This window comes from Delphinus delphis, chromosome 17 (assembly GCF_949987515.2).
Source record: "Delphinus delphis chromosome 17, mDelDel1.2, whole genome shotgun sequence".
Lineage (NCBI taxonomy): Eukaryota > Metazoa > Chordata > Mammalia > Artiodactyla > Delphinidae > Delphinus > Delphinus delphis.
The window spans coordinates 23,982,389-23,995,413 of NC_082699.1; the positions used below are offsets into that span (position 1 = coordinate 23,982,389).

General features: G+C 37.6%; 1 protein-coding gene across 2 annotated transcripts in view; it reads right to left on the reverse strand.

Annotated features, from left to right (window-relative positions):
- ZNF704 (zinc finger protein 704) overlaps positions 1–13,025 on the reverse strand; it is a 218,875-nt gene that overhangs the window by 170,278 nt on the left and 35,572 nt on the right. For both annotated transcript variants that reach the window (XM_059994813.1, XM_059994812.1), the window contains exon 2: positions 3,657–3,898. In XM_059994813.1, coding sequence (XP_059850796.1) covers positions 3,657–3,898 — 242 coding nt within the window. The remainder of the gene's footprint in view (positions 1–3,656; positions 3,899–13,025) is intronic.

Below are 13,025 nucleotides of genomic sequence, written 5' to 3' on the forward strand. Positions count from 1 at the left end.
GATAGATCTTTAGGTCCAAAGACGAACACTGCTCATTCGCATGCTCTTTTACATACTCTTGTGCTCTTCCTATTTAGTTTTCTCCCCTGAAGAACCTGGAATAATTCAAGGGATATTTTGAGGACCTCACCTTATAATGCATTCACCCCTCTGCACCACCCCCCGCCTGCCCCCCACCGGGAAACAAAAAAAGAAAAAAAACACTGTTTCTTCCTGAAATCAATCAAGCAATATCCCGTGGGTAAGTGGACTCTCTTGCATTAATATAACTCATGTAATTAATATAATGCAGGAGTCCCGGTGGCCTTGCGAGGCAGTCTCAGACACTTCCATCCAGCCTTCCCTCACCCCTCTCCCTCACTGGGCTCAGACCTGCACCTTAGTCTGACTCGCACCTCCTGCCTTCCCTGCCTCCACCCACCCCAGGTGTTTATCCTAATAAAACACTTGCACGTTCAATCCTATCTTGGCATTTGCTTCTCAGATGACCCAGCCTGACACATCTGGATTAATAACTTACTTAAATTTATGTTTTCCTGAAACTAGCAGCTCTTAAGTGCGTCCTCAGAAAATGGGTAAAGAAACGGATTTTGTAATGCAGATCTCAGATACAGAGTTCCTCCTCTGTTCCATTTATCCCCATCTTGAAAAAGATATTAATAAAAGGAAATTAGGCTTTTAAATAGTTGTGTCACACTAACAACTTTCCTAATACTAAGAGATTCTCCATTACATACAAATTCACCCAGTTCTAATGAGAAGAGAGCAAGTTATTTGATATTAACCACTTAGGTGTCTGGCTCTCTGATGGTAAGGTCCTGGAGGGTTAGCATGCTGCCTCATTCACTTTTTTACTGAGTACTGAGTTCATAGCAGGTACTCAATAAATGTCTATTGAATGGAGATGAAATCAGTGATGCTTAATTGCAGTGAGGTACAGTGATTAAAGAGGGGCGTGGTTCTCAGAACTTTCTAGGGATATGAAAAAACATATAAAATATACCCATTGTTTTCATTACACAAACCATAGAAAAAACTTCATATTTCATCTTACAAACCACAGAAAGTGAAGTTCAACAAAAATCCTGTTAGCTACAGTGGCAATAAGCAAAATATAAAATGAGAAAGATTATAGAGAACTGATTTTAAACCAATGAGGAGCTCTGCACCAGTCATACTCTATTCACCTAAAATCGTTGTCCTGCCCTTCTAAGAGCTGGCCAATACCTAATGTCTGGATTTAGAAGAGTAATAAGTTGCAATAACCATGTGGCTAGATATAGCGATACAGAATATGTATATGGGGTATATATAATACACGTGTGTTATATATGATATACTATATAAGATATAGATATAAAGGTTTACTCATACCAATATTCCCGTATACCCGTAGACTTACTCAAGTCTCATTATTTACGTACTGCCAACAGATATAACGATTTCTTCTAAAAAAAACAAAAAGAAAAATCCTGTATCTTCCTACATGTCCAGTAAAGGAGTTTCTTTAAAACAAAATATTGATCTATTTAGATGACAGTGGAAAGTTTACATTTACAAAATAACTTGATAACAGTAAAAGAAAATAGAACAGAAAGAGTGGAGAGTTAGATGAACTCCACAACTTCTGATTCCTTCATCATCACTTTAAAAAAGAGTAATTTATTTCACCAACTGTTGGCATATTTGTGATAATTAAACTCTTACTACAGCAATGAAAATAAGTGTATCACTGGAGATCTCAAACAATGAAGCTTTAACTAGTCTTTCCCATAATAGATTAACACATCTATGCTATACCTTGTCATTGGGGAATTGTTGCTGCACATTAACTGGGTTTCCAATTAATGTCCCAATATTGTTTAAAGAACTCCATAATAACACTGGCTTGACTTTTAAGTGCACTCAGTGAATTTGAGAGGGAAGAAAGAATATTCCACACAACAGAGCCAGAAAAGGCAGAAAACATTTTTCTTCTTCCTCTCTTCATTATTTTCCCCAGAAACTACTGCAAGTGGGTAAAAATTAAAGACTAAAGATATACCTAAAACCATCGATGACAAGTTAAAATTATGAATTCCAGGTCTTTCAACATATAAAATGGTCTAATGAAAATTTTATGTAGAGTAAGTTCTACAGAATTGCAAGTTGGCCCTAAACTATGTAATATTGGGAAGTCTAATTCTTGTCCTACAGGCTTAGCAAAAAAATAAAACCATAGCTCTTCACATTTCAAATTACATGTCATTTTACCTATGAGTCAACCAAATAACGGATATGAACTGAGGTGCCTACCAGGTTCAGGGCATGATAAGACATTTCATAATGAACCCCCAGTTAAAGGAACTAATCCTAAAGAATTCAGCATGTATTTTATATGAATAAATGAGAAAAGCAAATAATTCCAAGTAGTTAAACAGAGGTAATGAATATATGAAAAGTTTCAATTAAAAGTTAAGGAAAATAAAGAGGCCTATAATTTTATAAAGTTTGACAAATTTGGTAGAAGAATAGAAAAATATGTATTTTTCTAGAGAAGATACTTTTGATTTCATATAAAAAGAAATGAAATTCTAATTACAAAAAGTGAATCAGTAGAAAAGGAACATTTATTCCTTTTCTAAAGATACTATTTTCCTAGTTAGCTATCAGAAACCACTCAAACAAACGCAGAACTTCTCAAACAATTGCTTATAACATTTCATTACAGATGTTTTTTGGTAACAAAATATATTTCACATATTAAAAATAAGCAAGCTTTCATGCTACAGCATCTCCTTTCTTTTCTTCATTCAACAAATATTTATTGAGCTCTTAATATATAATTCAACATGGTTTTAATACTAGGGCTACACCACTGAACAAGATGGACTAAAATCACGGCCAACATGGAACTTACTTTCTAGGTGAGATAAATGACAGGCAAGAAAATAAGTAAAAGGTCTAGCATGTATATTCTACTACTGTTCCACTGTCATTCTGCCATAATGTTGTCCTTTGGTTCAATGGCGCTGGATGTGGTTTAAATAGAATTACAATGTAATAAAAGCCTTTTAATATTTCAGATAAACCCTCTTGGCCCAGTTCTAAGCTAGATCTGTCTTAAAAGGATTACCATGATATAAACCTGGGATCACCAAACTTTTTCTATAATGAGTCACACATAAATATTTTAGGCTTTGCAGGCCATCTATGATCTATATCCCATATTCTACACTTACTTTTCCCTTTAAAAATGTAAAACTATTCTTATCTGGCAGGCCAAACAAAAACAGGCCAGGGGCTGAATCTGCCCTACAGCCATAGCTCTCCAACACCTGACCAAAAGATATGAGTATTCTTGCTTTTAAGTGGCTACGCTCGGTCATACATTTCATGTTTCTTTTATTTTTTTATATTTATTCTTTTGCTCTTGTTGTTCATTTGCCAAAATCTAATAAAACATTCTTTTCTAGAGCCACAGTAGTTCCAACTACTACAGCCTGAGTCAGTTCTGAAGAGCACGGCCACCTGCTCTATTTCACACAAGCAACAGAAAAATGTTCTTGGCAGAAAAACCTTCCTAAGTCTATACTTTAGAGAGATACGGCGGAGACTATACATGCTCTCCACTGACTTCCTGGAGCAGACACATATAAGGTCTAACGGTCCCTTACCTTGCTGGAGGAACGTCAATATTGGAAGAAACAACTTTTCGTTTTTGTTCAAGGAGACAGATGGAGCGAGTGTTTTCTTTTTCATGGTCAAGGACTCGGTTGACTTTTTTGGTGTCTGCTGTTTTCACATCCTCCTCCATGGCCAAGGGGAACAAGTGTTGATGAGACAGTTTTTTACTAGAGTCACGTTTTAAGTCCTCTGGTTGAAATGTGAAGGCCATTTCCCGCTTAATGCTCCCCACCTGTGAAATGAAATGCAAAAATTCTTAGTCACCCAAAATATCAGCTTTGCATGACTATGTGCAGATGGCCATGACGGGAGACCACAGACTCTGCTGTCCCTGTTCATCTTGAAGATTTTATAGTTTAAATGGGAAAAAAGTCACACAGAAATCAAATAACTGACATTACAAAGTAATGCACAATTGAGGCACCACCTGTCATAATGCAAACAAGAAGCATCGCAAGCACGAGAAAAGCCTTTCAGATGTGCAAAAACTTCGAAGGCTTGAAAGCGTGAGACTTAGAAAAATCTAAAAATTTAAAACATTATTGTTTTCTCTTCTACAACTGAGAAAACTCAATTAAGTAAATAAATTCTTAAATATTTCATGCTGATTATGTTTAATGAAGAGAGCTATATATATAAAATCAAGCCTTATATCTTTGACTATGATACTGATCTTAACCACACTCTTTATCTAATGAAGAATTGTTTTTTATCCTTTATTTATAGCAGTTAAGATCTTAATGAAATCCTTCATTAGTATGACAATTAAAAAGTCATATTAATTTTTCTTATGATTTTTTACTAAATGCAATGGTGATTAAAGTTTAAGACTAATATGAATTTAGACCTCAAGGAATTAAAACTGGTTAAGGAAAATAAAGAGGCCTATAATTTTATAAAGTTTGACAAATTTGGTAGAAGAATAGAAAAATATGTATTTTTCTAGAGAAGATACTTTTGATTTCATAAAAAAAGAAATGAAATTCTAATTACAAAAAGTGAATCGGTAGAAAAGGAACATTTCAGATTTTAGGACTGTGATGACTGAAAAAGGAGACTAAAGTTAAAAAAGAAAAAGGATTTTGTAATGTCATTGGTGCTGTAAATGAGGTCTGGAGTGAACTTGTTAAAGTCCTAAGTATACAAAGAAGAACCAGACTATCTGGCAACCCAGAGCCTCACTCATCAGCAGAGTATGTTTCAAAATATGTGCATCTATAAGACATTTCACAGGTCCAGAGACAGTCTCTCCCTTTCATGAAGTCAGTGTACATAGTCAGTAAAGCTTCACTCGCCCACTTAAATAGAGGATATGCTTATTTGTTTCTTTTTAATTTTAGTTAGGAGGAAAAGCACAAAGCATGTGATCAAACAGATTTAGAATAATAGGAGCTAAAGCCATAAACATACAGCATCTTCAGAATAAAATGAGAATATGTGGGCCCAGTAACAGCAGAGACTGGCAAAGTATGGTATTAATGACTAGAAACCCTCAGACTAAAGGAAAACTCTGAAGTATATGTGTGTTGGGAGTCACAGGACCTGCTCACATATGTATTCTTCCCGAGCCCAGGGATGACTTGTGCCTCAGGATTGCCTTGGCTGGAATGTATCTTTCACAAGAACACAGAGCCCTAAACTGAGCTCCCTGCTCTCCTTGGCCTGCACTTGTCAGGAAAAAGAGAGTATCTTCCATGGTGTTCCTGCCAGACCGAGCCCCAGCTCCACAGGACAATGGTCAGCCACCTGGGTCTACTTGCAACTCATTAAAGAGTTACCATATTTCTTAGAATGCACTAGTTAATGAAGCAAAGTAAGAGTCCAAGAAAAATGAGTGCTTTTAAGAGCTAACTGTTTAAATGACATCGATACTCAATAGAAAGGAATAAGAAAATATTTCACACTTCTAAAATGCAATAAATTTTCAATAAAAACGTAGTTTGGAAAACTGACTAATGTAATTATAAATTTTTAAAATATCCATCACTAATCACTTTCAGTGCAACTTCTTCTGCCTGGAGGTGGAAGAGAGAGGGAGGCATTTTTTCCACCTCTAGAGCAGCTCATTCCCAGCGATGTTACAACAGGAATATGCCAAACGCCAGGCATGAAAGATGAAAACAAAGGCGTGGTTTTGATGATTATAAATAGTTTCTCCCTAAGTGTCAAGTGTTACAGTAATTAAATATTTAAGTAGTCATTAGTATTAAGTTGTAGCAATAATTGACATCCATACCTCCCTTGGGGTCAACTGGACTGGTTAAATGAATTCAATCCAAAGAGAGGAGGGTTGAGGGAGAACATTACAGAAAGTTTAGCTTTTAGCTCCAAATATTTGGGGAAAAAAGCCAGCATCTAAAGCAAATTAATACAAAGTAGAATAAACTTCCTATAGAAATGATATTATAATTGTATGTCATGCTCTTAGCTGAGACTTCATAATAAAATAAATTATGGTAATATTCAACAATGTAAGCTATAAATCTTCCATAATACATTCTAAACATAAAATTAATCTCTCAATAATAATCAGGAAATTTTAGCAATGTAATGAATTTCAAAGACTACTTAGCCCAGACTCCTTTTTAAAAGTGGAATTAAAATGAGTTAGAAATGATCAAAGAAGAGAAAAAAGTGTAGAGGTGAGCAAGAGACTTTAGATACTTTGAGTCATAGGTTCCACTGTTTGTAAGGCTGGTGGAAGGAGTGGGTCACAGGTGTAGATGTTCATTATATCACTATGCCTTAAATGTATATGTATATTACATGTTCTCTTTTTTAAATTTATTTTATTTAGTTATTTTTGGCTGCGTTGGGTCTTTATTGCTGTGCACAGGCTTTCTCTAGTTGCAGTGAGCGGGGGATACCCTTCGTTGTGGTGCGCGGGCTTCTCATTGCGGTGGCTTCTCTTGCTGCGGAGCACGGGCTCTAGGCGCGTGGGCCTCAGCAGTTGCAGCATGCGGGGTCAGTAGTTATGTCACTGGGGCCCTAGAGAGCAGGCTCAGTAGCTGTGGCGCACAGGTGTACTTGCTCCATGGCATGTGGGATCTTCCCGGACCAGGGAATCGAACCTGTGTCCCCTGCATTGGCAGGCGGATTCTTAACTACTGCGCCACCAGGGAAGCCCCTATAGTTTCTTTTTAATGTTCTTTTATTCATATCAGATATTATATTTAAAAATATTTTTTAAAAGGAGAGTACACGGAGAGAAGAGAATGGAGCAAGTATATGAAGTCAAATCTTAAGACATGGGCTCAGAAATGGCCCAGAGAAATAGGGTGGTGGCTGGGTTGGATGCTGGACAAAGGAGAATGCTCTAAGATGGGAGGTAATAGAGCCCATTTGAATGCTGAGGCAGGATGGAAAGGAAGGGATGAGTGAGGGTTTGGAGGAGGAGTAAAAGGGGGCAGCCATTGCACCTCCAGCAGATCAGCTGAGGAAAGCAGATAAAGGAAGATATGAGCCCATTTATATGAGATTTCCGGAAAAGGCAAATCCATAAAGACACAAAGCAGACCAGGGATTGCCTGGGGCTGGGGTTGAGAGCAGGAACTGATTGCAAACGGGCACCGGAGAACTTTTTGCCATGATGGAAATGTTCTGGAACTAGACTGTAGTGATTTGTACAATGCTATGAATTTATCAAAAATCCCTGAACTGTATTCTTACAATGGGATGAATATTATGGTATGTAAATTATACCTCGATAGTACTGTTGATTTAAAAAAAAAAAAGGAAAGGAGGAAAGAACCAAACCAGGAGTAACTGGTGTAGAAAGTATATTCCCCAAGAACCACCTGGACCAGAAACTGGGAAACGGTGCCACAAAGAGGCAGCCACGAGGTGCTTGACAACCCAGGCTGCTGCAAGTAGCTGTGCTGTTATACCCTGCACACAAGAAAGATCAGCTAAAATCCAGTCCCCACTCAAGCCAGGTCCCCAGGCCTCTTCACCCATGGAAAAGGGACATTTTTCTAATTCATCCACCCGGAGAAGAACTTTTTGTACTTCATCTGCCCAGAGAGGGCACTCTTACTTATTTTTTTCCCAACTTGCACAATGCCCTGGTGACAAAAGGAAACCCTTCTGGTGATCTGCAGGGCCTGGGCCGAGTTAGCTTCCTTCCTTGAAGCCGGTATCAATTAATGATGTGACTCACATGAGCTGATATTTTTGTTAAAAGAAAAGTTGGGGAAATCTGAGAAATCTCTCTGTGAAACAGCTCAAGGGGAGGCAAAGGTTCAACAATAGAAGACAACCAGAGAAAACAAACAAATGCCCCAAATCTAGAAGCCCTAGGTGGCAAATAATGAAGAAAAAACAGCAAAACTCTTAACCAGGAATTTCGAGGAGAAAATACAAGGCAGAGGTTTGGGAATAATCTTAGTCTAGATTTTTTTTAAAGTGTCTCCTGCATGAGGAAGGGTTAATCTGACTGTATCCCACAGTGACAAGACTGTAAATTGGAAGGCAGTAGAATATGATTCTGGTTGTCAAATTTCAAGATGGACATTGACAAATCGGAATAAACACAGCAGGGTGATCAGGATGACAAAGGATCTTATTGGGAGAAATCTGGGCATATTTCATCTAAAAAACAGAAGGTTTAAGGCCCCCATAGCTTCTCTTAAATACGTGTTAGAGCCCTTTTGAAGAGGAATTTGAGTTCCGTGCTCCTCCGGAACCAGGATCAGTGGTGCCCACTCTTGCTTCTGGCTGACCGCATTCTGACCTTATGGTTTACTCTCTCTTCCTCTTTTCTTCTCACTCTTCCACCACACTGTGAATGAGACATTTTGTATCTATAAGAAAGATTTACTACTTTTTACTTGACTGTGATTTCATGGACTCATAATCTGTTAAGCAGGTGGAATCTCAGAGACTACCTAGTCTCACATAAACATTTTATTTTGCACTATTCCTATAGAATCTGAATGCACTTTTCAGTTTTTCAAATGTTCATTTACTACAAAATATATGCTTGTTGTTAAAATTTCAGTAAAAATGTGTATAAAATAAAATGGGGACAGTTTTCTATTCTTCCCCACCCTCAGGTCTAACCCCTAGAAAGAATAGCTTTTAACAATTTACTGCAAAACTTCAACTTACTTAAAAGGCATTAAATACCTATCTGCGTATATATACTGTCTGGAGTGTCTAAACATGAATGTGCTTATACTGCATGTATTGCTCTGCAATACACAATAAATCATGGGCATCTTTTCATGTTAGTTGTACTATATTAAAAATTTTTGAATACTATAACATTTCACAGGATCATATTTTTTAACCCATCCCTTCCTCACAGACATTGAGGTATTTTTCAATTTTTCATCGTTAAACATAATGCCACAATGAATATCCTTGTTGTATGTATGCATGTACCTTTATACTTGTGCAAGCATTTTTGTAGGAAAACGTGGAGGTTCGAATTGCTGACTCAACCAACCAAAATTTTCTTTATGGGGGAACAAACTATGGAACGCCCATACAATGGACTTAACCATGAAGTCACTAAAAAGAAGGGCATCAGAATAAATCCACAATCTATTAAGAGGAACACATTTGCTCATGATCTACTAAGAGAAACAGGTAAGTTGCAGACTAGCATGTTAGGCGTGATTTCACTGCTTTTCAAAAACAAAGTAGTTTGCTAAAAAGCTACACACCTTCTGGGCCAAGAAGGTTCTTCTACTTCTTTTCTTGTATAATTAGATACACGCGTACACACATACAGACACACACACAACTTCCAAGTGGTGAGATTATGGGGGATTTTTTTACTTTTTTAAGGTTTTCAAATTTTAAAAATTAATACAAAGAGAATTTTTTAGAGGTTCACAAAAAGTAGGAGGAATAATCCTCCGTGCTGGTCAACATATGAGGGAACTGGCACTCTCAACACCTGTTGGTAGGGATATACATGTTGAAGGAGGACAGCATGGCAAAAGGCAGCGAACTTAATGGTGCACCCCTCTGATTTAGCAATTCTACATCTAAGGGGAAAAAAATTACCTAGAAAAGCACACAAGAATATTTAGCACAGAATTTCTTACAATATTAAAAAAATGCAAATTCCCTAAACATCCATCAATAAATTTGGGGTTAAATATGAACAAATAAAATGTATAGTTAAAAACAAAGATATATTTCTTTATTTATTGAAATGGAAAGACATTTAATACATTAATTGAAAAAAGGAAATCCAAATGAGTTTATGCAATATAATCTCGGGGCGGAGGGATGTATATATATAAAGAGGAAAACAATTCTGAAAGGACATTCCAAAATGTTAAGAATGGTTCTCCTTGGAAGCAGAATTACAGTCCAATTTTGCAATTTTTACAATGTTCGTGTATAGTTTGGTATTTTAAAATTTATAAAGTTATTCTGTTCTAAAAAAAATACACATCATTTTTACATAATTAAGTTTCTCAAGAATCTGGCATTTATATAACTAATACCTTTTTCTTCTACTTAGCTTTCAGTTACTAGTATATATGCACATACTAAAGGGGAAAAATGAATTACTTAAAATGATCCATCCAACTGCACTATTACTTTCCTTGCTTACCAGCACCTCTCAGCTATCCTGTATTACAAGCACTACCATTGAATTCCTTCTTCCTACCCAACACAGAAGCCCTTCAATAGCACATCACAGACACACGCTTTATCCAGTGTAATTTCCTGCAAGGGGACAAAGCTTGAGCTAACTGACAAATAAAACTCAAAATTTTTATTCCAACGAACAGCTTTTGTTTTCCTAAATGAAGATAAACAGCCTAACTGTAAATATGATATACTGGGGAAAATTGCAATTTTTTAAACAAGAAGTTAACAGTATCTATTTCAATCCTGAATTTCTCTAAATGGTGTCCTTTGTAAACTGGACTGAAGCTCGTCAGCTTTTCTCAATACAAAAACATCTGGTTTCCATAGGAGGATTCTAACAGCACATCAGAAAACAGAATGGCTTCTAGCATCAGTCCACTTGCTTGGTCAATCCTTCCTTCTGTCTACACTCAAGTGCATTCCAGGCTACCTTAATCCCAACACCCTCCCCATGAATATACGGTAATAAGATGCCAAAACGCATGTGTCAACACTCACTCTTGGAAACTGTCCTCACTTACTCATCTCAACCCAATAAGATTTGAGGAATTGGCTCTGGAGATTAACTGGATTTCCAGGAATAATCTGCAAAAAGTCAACCCATTTGCCTTCTGGGGCTTTCTGAATAGTAAGAAAGTAGTATAGAAATTTTGGAAAAGGAAATGAAATTCAGGCCACAGCAAAAACCACTCTCGGAGAGCGAGCCACGGGAGGCAAGTGAATGGTCCATTTGGCCAAGCAACGCTTTAAGACTCTTGCATTCACCAGGCAACCACACAGTCCCAGCTGACAAACTATAAGAGAATTTTCCCTATTTCAGATTGTGTTTCCCCACCTTAGGATTTATTTTTTAAACTTGCTTTCAAAACACATAAATATACATATTTAGTAACAGATGACAATGACACGCCAACTACAGTGTGGAGCACGTAATCAGACTCCCAGAATTCGAAACATGCTACAAAAGAAGCAAAGGTTATGTTAATAATAGGAACAACTGATTTTTAAGTTAATTTAAAATATTACTACTAAGGGTCATGGTCAAAGAAAGACCAGACTCTTGAGTCGACTGACAAAGACTGTGTCCAAAAACAGTCAACAGAACTTTACTCATCACTTCAAATTAAATGCTTCAAATTTCATGCTATGTACACAGAAAAATAAGTTGGATGGCAAATCTATCCAGTCCTAATGAATAGCTGTAGTAGAAACACTTTAAAAATAATTGCTTCCAATTGCTAGTCCCTTGATTATATTATTCCCTTAGCCCTCTGAAAACAATGAAGTGTTTTTTGACTGCTTTACCCTCAAGTTTATTATCTCTCTATACCAAGACAGAGTAACTAGCTGGTGAAAATCATTCTGGTTTGCTGGTGTGATGATGGTGCAAGAAGTAAAACTCAGCACGACAGTGCCGAGACCCTCACCGTGATGGCAGCCACACAGCTACACTACCGCAGCGATCAGTGTTGTTAACGCCAGGTTTACTACAGCACGTTTCACCTCTAATATCTTGACAGTTTAATATTCAACAAAGCATGACTTGGTTTGCCTAATGGCAGATGAGTCAGACACACATTTAGGAAAGTTATTGCAAACATTTTTGGTGGACGACTACTTGGCTGAAGTTTCAAGCCTTCTATTAACATGATGCAAGTGAGAACAAACTGCGTATTTTAAAAAATCCTTTCTACAATCCTGAATGGAAATACCTATTTCTATAAAGTTCAATATTAACTTCAAGCCGGGCTAAAGTCACCTGTGTATTTTTTCCAACCAGGTGTAAGGAGAGAGAGGAAATATCAATAGGGATCTACCTCACTGGATTTAACTTTAGTATAGAGAATTTTGAACTTAATACAGTAATTAGGTATTCCATTTATTTTACATAAGTCAGAGTTTAATTCAACCAATCACACCCAATCATGTGAAAACCCTGTGGCCTTTACCTTCAGAATATATACAGAATCCAGTCACTTCTTATCACCTCCACAGTTACCATCTTGGTCAAGCCACCATTATCTCTTGCCTGAATGTGTACAATAGTCTCCTCCCTGGATCCCTGTCTCCTTCCTTGCCATGCCTTTCCCACCCTCCAGTTCCTTCTGAATAACAGTAGCCACCTTGTCCCTTACCAACCAGAGTCAGATCATGCACCCTCCAGTGGCTCCCCATTTGACAAAGAATAAAAGCCAAGGTCCTGGCGATGGCCTCCAAGGCCCCATTTGGTTTGGCCCCCCCAAATCCTTCTTTTTACCCTCTCCTACTTCCTGCCTCCCCTCTTACCTCTCCCTCGACCCTTGCTGGCCTTGAGCAGGCCAGGCACACCCCTGCCTCAGGCCTTCTCACTGGCTGCCCCATCTCCCAGGACTGTTCTTCCTTCGTATCAATACATCCACACTGCTGGCTTCCTCACCCTTTCAGCCTTTGTTCAAACATCTCTTTCTCAGTGAAGCCAACTCTGACCCTCCTATTTAAATTGCAGTGTGCATCTCCCACTCTTCATCTCCCATATTCTATTCTACTGTTGTTCTACAGCACTTACAACAAACTGCATAATTTATTATCTATTATGTTTATTGTCCAGGCTGCATTGCCAGAATCTTGCTCTACGAGGGTAGTTTTATTTTGTGTACTGATGTTTCCAGTACCTGGAAGAGTATCTGAAACAGAGGGTGCCCTCAATAGGCATTTAGGGAGTCAATAAATGAATGCATTTTTAGGTGATTATATGTGCTATAGGG